This window comes from Gymnodraco acuticeps, unplaced genomic scaffold (assembly GCF_902827175.1).
Source record: "Gymnodraco acuticeps unplaced genomic scaffold, fGymAcu1.1, whole genome shotgun sequence".
Taxonomy (NCBI): domain Eukaryota; kingdom Metazoa; phylum Chordata; class Actinopteri; order Perciformes; family Bathydraconidae; genus Gymnodraco; species Gymnodraco acuticeps.
The window spans coordinates 250,007-263,635 of NW_022990335.1; the positions used below are offsets into that span (position 1 = coordinate 250,007).

General features: G+C 44.8%; 2 protein-coding genes across 2 annotated transcripts; one reads left to right on the forward strand and one right to left on the reverse strand.

The window, feature by feature from the left end:
- The first annotated feature begins 9,186 nt into the window (after positions 1-9,186).
- Positions 9,187-12,036, forward strand: LOC117550782 (protein ANTAGONIST OF LIKE HETEROCHROMATIN PROTEIN 1-like). The gene is made up of 2 exons (XM_034223312.1): positions 9,187-9,544; positions 10,078-12,036. Exons 1-2 carry the CDS (start codon positions 9,429-9,431, stop codon positions 10,982-10,984), a joined length of 1,023 nt encoding a protein of 340 aa, XP_034079203.1. The 5' UTR covers positions 9,187-9,428; the 3' UTR covers positions 10,985-12,036.
- LOC117550783 (transcription factor Adf-1-like) lies at positions 11,311-12,871 on the reverse strand. The gene is made up of 2 exons (XM_034223313.1): positions 12,529-12,871; positions 11,311-12,004 (listed from the first exon to the last, which is right to left on the reverse strand). The coding sequence occupies exons 1-2, from the start codon at positions 12,656-12,658 to the stop codon at positions 11,391-11,393; spliced, it is 744 nt and encodes a 247-aa protein (XP_034079204.1). The 5' UTR covers positions 12,659-12,871; the 3' UTR covers positions 11,311-11,390.
- Between the last annotated feature and the right edge of the window lie 758 nt (positions 12,872-13,629).

Sequence of the window (13,629 nt, forward strand, 5' to 3'; positions counted from 1 at the left end):
GGGAGCTGGCGTCGGCTGGGGAGCCAGCAGGAGACGAGGTGCTGGAGTCGGGACCATGACTGCTCGAGCCGGTACCTGAGCCGGAACCATGGCTGGAACTGGGGCCGGAACCATGGCTGTATGGGCCAGCTCTGGTGCAGGGACCATGGCTGTTGGGGCCTGTACTGGAGCCTGGATCATGGCTGTGTGGGCTGGTTTTGGAGCCGGAAACATGGCTGCTGGGGCCGGCACTGGAGCCGGAACCATGGCTGTTGGGGCCTGCACTGGAGCCGGAACAACGGCCGCTGGGGCTCGGGCTGTCAGCCTGGCCCTGCGACGACTCCTCTTAGCAGCCTCCTGAATACTCCGTGGACCTCCATAAGCCTGACGAGTTCCGGAATACGACTCCTGGACAGGAGCAGGAACTGGGGCAGAAGCACGGGTTGACTTCAGGCGGAACCCACCAAGGCGTATGGTGCCAGGTTGGGAATTGGGAGAAATGGAGTTAGCATGCCTGGGGCTAGCAGGCCGGGAATCACATGTTTCAAGGAAGTCCAAAATCCAGTCGGGTAAGAACTCAACAAAACATAGTTTCTCTGCTGCCAACCGGTGCGCCTCTACCAGAGCGGCCCTCTTCTGCCGAACACTGGACGCTTCCTTCCACCAATCGAAGCAGCAAGCCAGATAGAAGGTAAAATGCTGTAATTCTACCTCCCATGGATCATCTGCTGGGTCCATTTGTTTGGTCGGTTCGTACTGTCACGGTGTGTGAAGCAGGTAGGACCCAAATGCAGATTAAAGTGACAGTTCCTTTATTTCAAGGCTAGGTGATAACAGACAGAACAGAACACTCACCGACGAACTAGTCATGACAAAAGACGAACCGACAAAGACAGACAGAAAAACCAGAACTTAAATACACACAAGACTAATCACACAAACAAGACACAGGTGAGGAGGGAGGAGAAAACACAGGTGAACACAATTGGGTAATCAGACACACCAGGGAACTAACGACAGGGAACCACAGACAAAACCAAACAAGACACAACGCAGACAGAAACAGGCAAGACAGGAGGTGAAGACCTTACAAAATAAAACATGAAACAAGACAAGACAAAACACCATAAAGACAGATCGTGACACTTGTGATGTGAATCCTCCGGCCGTAACTCCAAATAAACCATCAGTGTTTGACATCAAAGCTACTGCTCCTACCGTGTCTCCTTCCTGAGTCGGTGACTCCCACTGCATAGCTACACAGAAGTTTCCTCTACAAATTGGCGTTGTCGGCAGGATGCCAACAGATCTTCAGATTCTGGTAAGTGTGATTTTCAAATCTACATTTGGACATCGCCTTATCAGAATCTGTGATTGACGGTATCCTAAAATTACCTGTGAAACTGATCGGCTGCGTTTCCTTTTGGTTAATGAACATTTAGGGATAGTTAAACCCAGGGAATCAGTGTCTGGGGACTCAGTCCTGGCTGATTTCCTCTGTGTGTGCTGCTCGGGACGGAAGTGCCATACAAGCATACACAGCTCATGTTTAAAGAGACCTTAAGGAAAGAGCATCAGTGAGGTGGAGCTTCTGTGTGAATTGAAAGCAATGTAAAAGATTTGTATTGGACAAATCGCCGGATTTTGAGGGTCTTAGTGGCCAAACACAGCAGTTGAAAATAAGCAGCCAAGAGATACCATACTGTTATCACCTCTCTGTAAAAACGACTCCGGCTCCAGCCTTGGGAGTGTGTGTAAAAACACCTCCCCCGTGTTTGTGGAGCTGGGGCAGTATAGCTGAGAGGAAGAAAATCACAGTTTTTTTGTCTAGGCTTTAACTCACGGCACCGCCGTCCTTCAAATGGGACGGTCTAAAAGCACTCGTTGTTTAGGACCGCTTTCTCATGGTTAGACGGGCCAGCGCGAAGTGCGTGCATCACCGATGCGCCACGGTTCTCTGGAGCAGGTGGCGGTCAGGAGTGCATACATACAATTATAGGCTAATTGATCAGAGGTGTGTAGTGGCAAGCAAGCATAGGCAAACTGTGTTTCACCTTGAGGTGAACTCGATAGCAAGTATATATAGGCTTGTCGTACGGACTACAGTCAACTGGGCTGTCGTTTGGAGAGAAAGGGCAGGGAAAAAGTCTGTGGGCTCCAATCGGGGGGGCACTCGGGGGGGCACAGCACCACTAGAAACAAATAGCCTAGTGGTTGTCGCAAGAGGATAAGCTAGTTATCGCTCTTGGACGGCTTTCAGGCACCGATAAATCACTTGTATACAAGGGTGAGGGGTGAGAAGACGCCCCACTGGAGATAATTCCCCACCCCCTCTAAGATCTCTAAAATCCGGACTAAATTGAGCTGAAGAGCTTTGCTGTCGCGCTGGTGTTTATTACGAGTTCATGTTTTGTTTGTCTGATTGTTTGTATGGGGGGTCTATATTGGTTTGTCACGCCGTCTTGTGTATGTTTTGTAACAACTAATAATGAATCAGTTCATAGACAGGGTAAAATGAACTAAACTTTAGTTATCTCACCAAAAGTAAATTACTTGAGAAAAATAAAAAGAGTGTTTTTATGTCCTGCCTCTGAGTGTGCAGGGGAACATGTAAACAAGAAGCACACTGTTCAGGGTGAGCGCTAGGTGTAAGAAGAAAAGAAGATTATATTGCTTTAAGAATCTATTCTTAAATGGTATTGCTGGTATATCTTTGTGACCTTGTATAAGCCCTATGCCCGTCCTGCGCCCCGAGACCCTCAGAGACCTGCCTGAGGAGATCAGGGTTGCAAAATCTGTTTTTTTAGGTCAATGTTGTATTATTTGTTTCATTTATTCTTAATCTATATATTGTATAATAATAATGAATAAAAACGTAATGTATTGAACACATTCTGAAACAAAGAAGATAAGCAGAACAAGACTCAGACATAATACTAATTGTTGTTGAAACGTTTTGCGCTGTTGCAGCAAAATGGAAACTGTGTTGATTGTCTTTTCCAACTGGCCACTGGAATCAGATAATTAATATAAGTTGAAGTTCAATTACAGTTTTAAAAATAGTTTAACATTCTTTATTAAACTGCTTCAAATTATTTCTCGTATCAACCAATTGGTCTTCATAGACAATACTAAAATTAAAATAGTTGTTAAACTACTGACAAGTTTTCTGAAACCGAGCTTATGAACAACAGAGTAAAGGTCGCTGGTTAAGCCAGGATCAATATATTTGTTGGAGTTTTTATTGTGTGCATAATAAATGTGTTAAATTAATTGAGCAATTCTTTAAAAGTATAATGCACACACACACACACACACACACACACACACACACACACACACACACACACACACACACACACACACACACACACACACACACACACACACACCACACACACACTTTGGATGAGTAATCACTTTATCCAAATTGTAAATTGTTGCCTTCTTTAAAGTTTTTAGTAATTCAAGATTAATTATTAAATTAAATGTGGTACATAACATAGAATAAACAAAATAACTTTGATTTGATCATTTTGTTCACAACATTAGACCCTGTCCTCTAATCTCTACTAGAATAAGATAAGTGTGCATGTTTGGGTGTTTTAACACTCCTGTAATGTACCTAATTTTGTTATCCTTTTCATTACAGAGCTGGGAAAATGGTGTATTGATTAGATTCTGATCCGTGCAGTCCAATTTTGACTGACTTTAGTTCTAATGTTAATTTGATTTCAACCCATAAGGAATTATTTAGATTAACTCAACATTTCACATGATGGATTAGTGTTCCACATTTTTCCCACTAATTTGTTGTGCAATTAGGCCAATGGTAAAGAGAGACATTGATGACCTTGTGTCCCTTTTGTTGGTACGTGGTTCCATTCTATCTATGGCCTTGGACGATTTCACTAAGACTCACCCAGTTCTGACAGTCCGGCTGAGTGCAGTCACAGAGATGCTATGGCTGCTCTACATGAAATGACATTAATGGTCTGGTCCGAGAATGGACACCATTACCTGCTTCCAGAGACAATGCCGCTCCTCAAACTGAACAATACTGTCTCACGTGGGCCACTCCCCCCACCAAGCCATGAACTGAAAGCTTGACATCTGCTTTGAACACCTGGAAGCCTCCCGGTCACACCAGCACCAACCCTTGGGTCAGTCAGATGAGACTAACGGCTTAACTTAGGGCATTTGGTTCAGAAATATGACTCTCGTTACCGCAGAATGGGTTGTTTTTTTAAGGCTATTCATACTGCTATGCAGAGGATGCCTATAGGTTGGCAAGCTGTTAAAAGCCCCTACTATTTTTAAAAAATAGGCCTAATGTCAGGGGCCTCTTAATGTCTAGTTCTACATGTATTCACATTATATGGACAATGTTTCCACCTGGTGAAACTGAAGGCTGCACGGTACTCAGGCTACAATACGACCATTCTGTTCTGCTCTAACGATTCAATTTATAGATTCTACATCAAAACAAGTAGCTTTTTTTTTTTTATTGTGAAGGCATCTCTGGTGAACAGCGGCCTGTGGCTTTTATTTTGAAAGGCCGTTCCGGAAATATACGCCGTAATGTGAACAGTGAGTTTGACTTCCGGAAACACGGAAAGTTACGATAACAATCGTTCTAATGCATTAAATAAAGTCATGAAAGAGACAAGGAGGGGAAAAGGCGTGTGGAAGCAAGCAATGAACTGAAAATGCCACCAATCCTCTGTTTTAACGTGATGGCGGACATTGAAAACCGAAGCGGGCATAAGCACCCCTGTCATATACACATTAATAGATTCCTTCGGACTGACAAGCGTTCAAAAACCCTTCTTTCAACAACTAACAACAAACTATTGGTATACCAAAACATTTACCAACATAAAACAAGGTCTTTACGAATCAACAATTTGTTTCCAATGATAATGTCATTTTAAGTGGAGGAATGCAAACCTGTTTTCAAATGTAAGGTTTTGAATTTGTTTGACATTTCTCAGATGTTAAGGGGATGAAGCTTTTCCTCCCAAATCAGATATGCTTTGTTTTTCAACAAAGGTATACAGTTCCTGCATAATATATGTTTCTCACAATTGTTTTTTTTGTAAGCTGCACACAGGTGATACTGAGTCTTCTCGAGTAATAGATTATAGATTACACCATGCTTAAATAGACTCCTAAATTATTATTTCATATGTGACATGTAAGAAAAGGGAGGGAAGAGTCAATTATATTGAGTAATTGATTTTATATTGGAACATTTATTTCTAAAACCTATGTTTTTATGGAAGAGGAAAATATTTCTGATAAACTAATCTTTTATCAAACGGTAAATGGTGAATTAATTTAACATTTAGAATCATTGAGAAGGGGTTATATCCACAGGGACTAGCTCACCTTTAAATTACAATAACATTTCTCTGCTTTGGACTGATGAGTATATGATTCTTGCATGTTAAATGACTAACACAAACCTTACATTTATGCATGTGCATGTGTCAGGAAGGCTCCCAAATAATTCTGAGGGGCCTATCCTATTTTTGTATTTAAATGATAATGTGCTAATCAAATACTTTGAGTTGTCTGCACTCAGGAAAACATCCCTATCAAGTGTTAACCCAATAACTAGGACAGCTCTAAAGGCCAAGGGTCAGAGAGAGAGGGTCACACTCTCCGGCTGCAGAGGACACCCCCAGCAACGGGCAAGGAGGCACGAGGTCGTTTCGAGATGAGAGGATTCTAATCTTCAACTATCTGAGGAGATGGGATGCTTCTTCATCATTCTGCTCGGTGGGCTCAGGCAGACAACCCTGCGGGACGAGCGAGGACTTCAGAGGCTTGATACAAGGTTCCTTGTTTCTCGGGGGGCAGATATCTTCCTAACCTCTCCCATCACGGGGGGAGACCTGGATGCGCCACTTGGAATACGCAGTTTTGTCTGGCACTGCTCTCAAGCAGAAGATAGCAGAAGGAATGCAGGCGGATGAGCCTCCGTTTCACTGGGGGGATCAACTACAGTGCTCACTAATGAGGAATCTGCTCCACTCATCCACCCACCTGCTGAGGAGACAACGCTGGTTCTACAGCACCATCAGGTGTGGACCACTCTGAGGAAAATCAGACCTAGCAAAGCTGCAGGCCCAGACGGAGTGCCCGGCCGGGTACTGAAGGCATGTGCGGACCAGCTGACAGAGGTATTTACTGATATATTCAACCTCTCATTACAACAAGCTACTGTTCCAACATGCCTCAAATCCTCAACCATCATTCCAGTGCCTAAAAAGACATCTGTGAAGTGCCTAAATCAGGCATCCTCAAACTACGGACTCTGGTCCGGATCCGGACCGAACCACCACTGTCTCCGGACTCTGAGCAAATTATACTTTTCATATGTATTATCTCTCTGTATTATATGTGAGACATCGCCACAACGCATTCGCAACGAGTCAAAATGCTCCGCTATGTCCACTGCAAACAGCGCTCTGCATGTCTGACTGTTCCACTGTGTTCCACCTGTGTGTGTCAACGCTTTGGTCCAATCACATTCAGCATCCAGTCAGCGTTTTTTCCCCCCAAACAATCTGCGAATCAGAGGCACAGTAGGGCGGGTCTTCGCGGACTGCGGGTGGGAAAAATGTGTGTGTCTCTTTCAACCTGTCTAAGTCAGAGCGAGAATTAAAAAAAAAAAATTCAGAGCGAGAGTTAACAGCTCATCTAGTTCCATCTGTACTGTAGCTAGTAGCCTAGTTTCACTTACTGGGGTGGCAACTGACACCCTAAAAATAGGCCTTGCCACCCCAGCTGCCACCCCAGTTGGCAGCTTTGTTTTGAAAGAAAAGTTGTGGCTCATCGGACATTTATGAGAGAAAGTCTCTAATGTCCGAGTGCAAGTGAATGCAGCACAAGATGCACGTCATGTAACCCCTCCCCCGGTCCTGGCGCGAGCGTGGACATATGATTGGCGGCGATTTCATTTTGAACTGGACGGCGCAAAACGAGAAGCATTCGGACCCAAGCGCTGAAGGAATGAGGTATTTGCGGTCTGACAGAGAAGAGACTGTCAGTGTGGCTGTACTCAGCATTGAATCAAAACGCACTGAAGCTGTGATCTTAATACGTTTGTGAGGCGTTTTTCTGAACAAAATGGTAATCGCCGCATTCAGCTGTAATAGACATGCCAACTTGATGCTCTGCTCACGGATGAGCATACACAACTATTAAGATGATGACCTTACGTGTGTAAATATCTTTTTTTCTTTGAGGGGGTCTGCCCCCAAAAAACTGTTTTAAGTCCTGAGAAAGTCAAATCAGACGGTGTGTAAAACTACACTGCCCAGCCAAAAAAAAGTAACCACTTTGATTGTACTAGGCCAGTAGGTAAGGACATTCCACTGGATAATAACTGCAGTATAAAAGAATGTATGACTGAAGTGATGGAGACCATGTTGAAGGCAAACAAAAAGAGGAAATAACAGGCCAAATCAAGCAAATCCCCCTCTCAGATTCCACAGCAACCAGAAGAACAGAAATACTGGCTGGTGATTTGATTCATCAGCTTTGTGATGGAATAAAAAATGCACAGTGAATTTCCTTAGCTGTGGGTGAGTCCACTGACACCACTGACACCACTGACAATGCTCAGTTGCTGGTGTTTGTGGGTTTTTATGATGAGGCAAAGGGGGAGTTTGTTGAAGATGTGTTGGGCCTGACGAACCTCAGTGGACGCACAAGGGGGAATACATTTATAAAGCAATAATGGGAATGCTGAATGAAAGAGGGTGCAGCTGCCTTTATTCATAACTGTGCAGCTCTTACACTGCGACTCTGAGGGGTCAAGCACAGACACAATAACAATGAAAACGGCTGCATATACAGATTATTTTTGTTTTTGCAACCTCGTGTTAAGAATCTTGTTGCAATTGTTTAAAAGTTTGAATGACCGTAATAAACGGACCTTTGTCTTATTGAAACATTTATTTTGGACCTTTAAGATTTGTATTTGAGTACCCCTGGCCTAAATGACTATCGCCCAGTCGCGCTTACACCAATAGTCATGAAGTGTTTTGAGAAACTGGTGCTTGCCCATATCAGAACAATCATCCCACCTGACCTTGACAAGCATCAGTTTGCCTACAGGCCAAACCGCTCCACAGAAGACGCCATCAACTCATCCCTCCACACCTCTCTGACACATCTGGAATTACCAGGCAGTTATGTGAGGATGCTATTTTTGGATTTTAGCTCTGCATTCAACACCGTCATGCCCCACAAACTGGTCAGCAAACTGAATATTCTTGGCTTTGGCTCTTCACTTTGCTCGTGGGTCATGGACTTCCTGACTGACAGACCACAGCAAGTCAGAGTCGGTAAGCACCTATCATCCCCCCTTATACTAAACACAGGAACCCCACAAGGTTGTGTGCTTAGTCCCATGCTCTTCACACTGTTTACCAGCAACTGCACCCCCATCCACACCTCCAACTCCATAGTAACATTTGCAGACGACACCACAGTAGTCGGTCTTATTACAGACAATAAGGAGACAGCCTACAGGCTCGAGGTGGAACATCTGACTGACTGGTGTAAGGAACACAACCTTGTCCTTAACACCTCCAAAACTAAGGAGCTCATTGTTGATTTCAGGAGGACAAAAAAGGAAGTCCATCTCCCCCTCCACATCCATGGAGAAGCAGTGGAGAGCGTGGAAGACCTACGGTTCCTTGGAGTCAACATCTCCAATAAATTGACATGGACCTCAAACACCTCAAATCTGGTGAAAAAGGCACAGCAGAGACTGTTTTTCCTGAGGAAACTAAGACAGGCCAGGCTTCCACAAAAACTGCTGGTAAACTTCTATCGGTCGACCATTGAAAGCACCCTGACCAGCTGCATAACTGTGTGGTACACCAGCTGCACAGCCGCAGAGCGGAAGGACCTGCAACGGGTGGTGAAGGCTGCTCAGCGCATTGTTGGGACTGAGCTGCCCAACCTTGATAACATCTACAAAAGTCGACTGCAGAAGAAAGCCAGCAGTATCATCAGAGACATCACACACCCCGGCCACTCACTGTTCGAACCGCTGCCATCCAGCAGACGGTTCAGGTCAATAAAAGCACGCACCAACAGACTGAAGAACAGCTTCTTTCCCAGAGCTGTGGCCTCCATCACTCCCATCCCTGTCCAACCACTAAACGCACTATAACGGGCCGGCCACACTACAAGCGTAAAATTCGCTTCCAACGCCCCAAGATTTACGCTTGGGGCGTTTCTTCGAGCCCCGCGACCAACAACCAATCAGAATCTCCATGTGAATCTCCCGCCCCGGACATACAAAGTGAAAAACCCCGGTTCTTCTCCACTATTGCTAAAATGGATGCCGTCTACAAAGGGGGGAATACCACCTTCTCGTCCAGGAGCTCCGTCTCGATGACCGCCTTTTTCAGAGGTACTTCAGGATGAGCAAGGAGGTGTTCGACGAGTTGCTCGGAAAGGTGGGCCCACTGATTACAAAGGTGGACACCCATCTGCGTATGTCAATCGGCCCCGCCGAGCGACTCGCCATCTGCCTACGGTACGTTTTGTGTATTTCTACTTCTTTAATCTGACTCTGTATAGAAGGAGAGAGAATGCACGAATGATGACTGAAGTCTGTGATTTAGTTCAGATGGGTAACATTAATTAAGATATCTAGGTAAACACAGTATTGCTCCCCTGTGTACATGGCGTGTGTGTCTGTGTCTGTGATCAATGTGTGTGTGGGGATCTGTGTGTCTGTCTGTGTTCAATGTGTGTGTCTGTGTGTCTGTGTTCAATGTGTGTGTCTGTGTTCAATGTGTGTGTCTGTTCAATGTGTGTGTCTGTGTTCAATGTGTGTGTCTGTGTGTCTGTGTTCAATGTGTGTGTGTCTGTGTTCAATGTGTGTGTCTGTTCAATGTGTGTGTCTGTTCAATGTGTGTGTGTCTGTGTTCAATGTGTGTTCAATCTGTGTCTGTGTTCAATGTGTGTGTCTGTGTTCAATGTGTGGAGGGGGGGATCTGTGGTCTGTGTGTGTGTGGGGTCTGAATAAATATATTTTGTAATCATGTATATATCTTTTTTTCTCAGGTACCTGGCAACTGGTGACTCGTACGCGACGATAGCCTTCAGCTATCGGTTCGGGCGTTCTACAGTGGCAGTCATTGTCAAGGAGGTTGCGGGGGCCATCTGGACCGCCCTGGTCGAGGAGTGCATGCCGGTACCACAGGTGGAGGATTGGAGAGCCATCGCTGCTGGGTTCCAGGAGCGCTGGGAGTTTCCCAACTGTGTTGGTGCCATAGATGGGAAGCACGTCGTTATCCAGGCTCCAGCAAATGCAGGTTCCCTCTACTTTAATTATAAGTCCACCCACTCCTTGGTACTGCTGGCTGTGGTGGATGCTGAGTACCTGTTCAGGGTAGTGGATGTTGGAGGCTTTGGGAGGAGCAGCGACAGTGGGAGCCTGCGGAATTCTGCATTTGGAGAGAGCCTCCGAGACGGCAGTCTGCAGCTACCACCTGACACCGTCATCGCAGGATCAGAGCGGCGGGGCCCTCTCCCCCATGTCTTCGTTGGAGATGAGGCATTTCCGCTGCTGGACAACCTTCTGCGTCCATTCCCTGGACGTCACCTCACCCGTGAAAGGAGGTTATTTAACTACCGCCTCAGCCGTGCCAGGTTGGTGGTTGAATGTGCGTTTGGCATCCTCTCAACCCAGTGGAGAATGCTCAGGCGTGTCATCACCACCAGCCCCGAGGTGACGGAGTTGTGTGTGAAGGCTGCCTGTGTGTTGCATAACTTCCTCCGCAGGAAGACCATTGATATGCCATCACGCACACCTATCGCAAGGTCCACGGATGAAGTTACTCCAACCCTGTGTGATGCACCGAGGATGGGCTCCAACAATGCCACACGGCAATCCATCCAACAGCGGGAGACCTTCTGCTCCTACTTCAACGAGGAGGGGGCAGTGCGATGGCAGGCAAATGTGGTGTAGGCCCATATTTGTCTCCAAACCAAAAAGCTCTTTTAAGAGCTACCCATTTTCTTTAAAAAGCAAATATTCCAAATGAGCCATTTTAAAATCAACCATTCCTAATAAACATGTTTCTTGAATTGATATCATGATATAACTAACAACCTTTTTCCTTCAGCCCTGTTTTTAGTGATAAACCACTCATAATTTTCATCAGGGTTTCACCTGAATAATTACAGAAGACAGCACATTATATATCGACATACAAGAAGCTCCTGGTATGTTGTAACTGACAAACCACATGAACAAGTCAAGACACAGTATAGCCATAACATACTTTTAAATAACTTTTATTTATGTGATGTTGTGTGTGATGAGTGATGAGTGTAAAAAGATGTAATGTGGATCAGTATCAGTATCTAATTAATTAATTATTAATGTCCATTTCTGTGGCCTCCAGGACCGCCTCTTGTAGCTTCATTTTCAGTCTCATGCTGCTCGTCCTGCTCAGCTTTTGCATTGCAGGCCAGAGACTCCTTAAAAAAAGGAGGTCCTCGTCTTCCACCTCCACCACTGGTGGTGGGGGTGGTGGTGGTGGTGGCATGGCCAGCATCGGGCCTACGGCCGACAGCAGGTTCTCCTCAAAAGGGGACATCTCCCTTCCCCTGCTCTTCTTCCCCCGGAATGCTGGCACACTGGCCGGCACACCGTCTGGCACACTGGCCGGCACACTGGCCGGCTGACTGGCCGGCTGACTGCTACCTGGCTCTGGCTGGCTTTCCAGACTGTCATCCAGGCTGTCACCCATAGAGTCTTCCTCTTCTTCTGCTCCGGTGGGTGGAGGCAGGGGTTGCCGGGGGAAATTGCTGGACGTCTCACGGTCCAGCATGAAGGGCTTTAAAAAGCTCATTACTGCCGCGAGACGCCAGGGCTTAGATCCCCCGGAAGCCCCTGCCCCGCTACTTTTCCCTTCCTTCTCCAGGATCCTCTCCCTGCGGTATCGGTCCCTGAGGGACTTCCAACGCTTTTTGCACACTTCGTCTAATAAAATGAAAATGAAAGAATACAGTTAATTTCTTGAATTTCAGAAAATGATTGCTCCATTAATGAAAACCAAATCCCTTTCAATTGCATACAAGGTTTTACATGTCACACTTTATCAGAATCAAAAACAGGTTTATTGCCAGGTAGCTTTGCACATACTACGAATTTGACTTGATGTCATGGTGCATATATACAAAACAAGAAATCTAATATAAAACACAACATGTATTGTACAGTTAAATTGCAAAAAGATAAAAATTAAATAAAGCAGTAATTTACATGGAAATAGAATGCTAGGAATGAATTTTTGCATATATATATATAACTAAGAAATGTGAAAGGAGTATGACTGTGTGCATTAATGTAATGCAATATAGTCTATGATGTGGCAGCGGATGATTAACATGTATGTGATTAATGTCTATGGCGCTATTTTATGCTAAATATACCGGCTATGTTTCATTAGCTATGTTAACATGAAGTAAACTGGATATAAAATCCCCAAACAGGCGAAAACCTACCAGTTTCCCCCACTGTCTCTGCCACCTCCTTCCATGCCTGGTTCCTCTGGTTTCTATCCCGGTAGGTGAACAGGGTCACATCAAATAATACAGGGTGATTCGCTACCGCTACGATTATAACCTCGTCCATTTTATTTCAAATATAGACATGAACGGCGGGATATCTCAGGATATCTCTCCCAGCGTATGCGCGGTTTTTGATTGGCTACGGCTTGAGCTGTCAGATTTTCTGAAACGGGATTTGATTGGCTTACGCTCACTTGTCAGGAACGGAGAGAGCGTTTCGTGCGTAAAAAGTTCAACATTGTTCAACTTTTTACGCGCGAGACGCTCTCAAAGTTACGCTTGCCTTCCCGTGATGCAGTTTGGCGAAAACGTGAGCGGACGTGACGTCACCCCATTCAAAGTGAATGGGCAGACGCGCTAGAGGCGTAATTTTACGCCTGAAACGCTTGTAGTGTGGAGGGCCCGTAACATGCACACATACAAACACAATACTTCCCATCAAAGACTGCAGCCTAAAATACCATGTTATTTATTTGTATATTTATTAAGTATCAACTGATATTTTTTTTTAGTAACTATTTATATTTAAACATTGTAGCTTTATATATTTTAACATTCTGGTAAAGTGCATATGATGAACCTGATTATTATTGCTACTATCTCTGCTTTATCACTGTTTTTATGGATGTGTTCTTATTTATGTTATGTATTGCATTGAGAGATGCCAACTGAATTTCGTTGCACTGATGTGTGATGACAATAAAGATATATTCTATTCTATTCTAATGAGCCACACAAAAGCAGAGCAATTGGGGGGTTTAAATATGGCGCTCTGATGAAGAAGAGTTTTGAGCCAATCAGCACCTCCGTGCTAATCTACAGTATCAGGATGCCTTTACACACACCAGACACTCTTTGTCATAAAGAGAGGAGGAGAACGAGTCAGAAAGACTGCAGGACACGTTTTTCCAGCTCTCGTACAAAGATGAACTTTGAATTGATTTTATATCTTGGATGTTTACAGATGTACAATTAATGACTGTCTTTATATTTCCAATGACCAGACATGTGTTGAATAGTGGTGATTCATATATT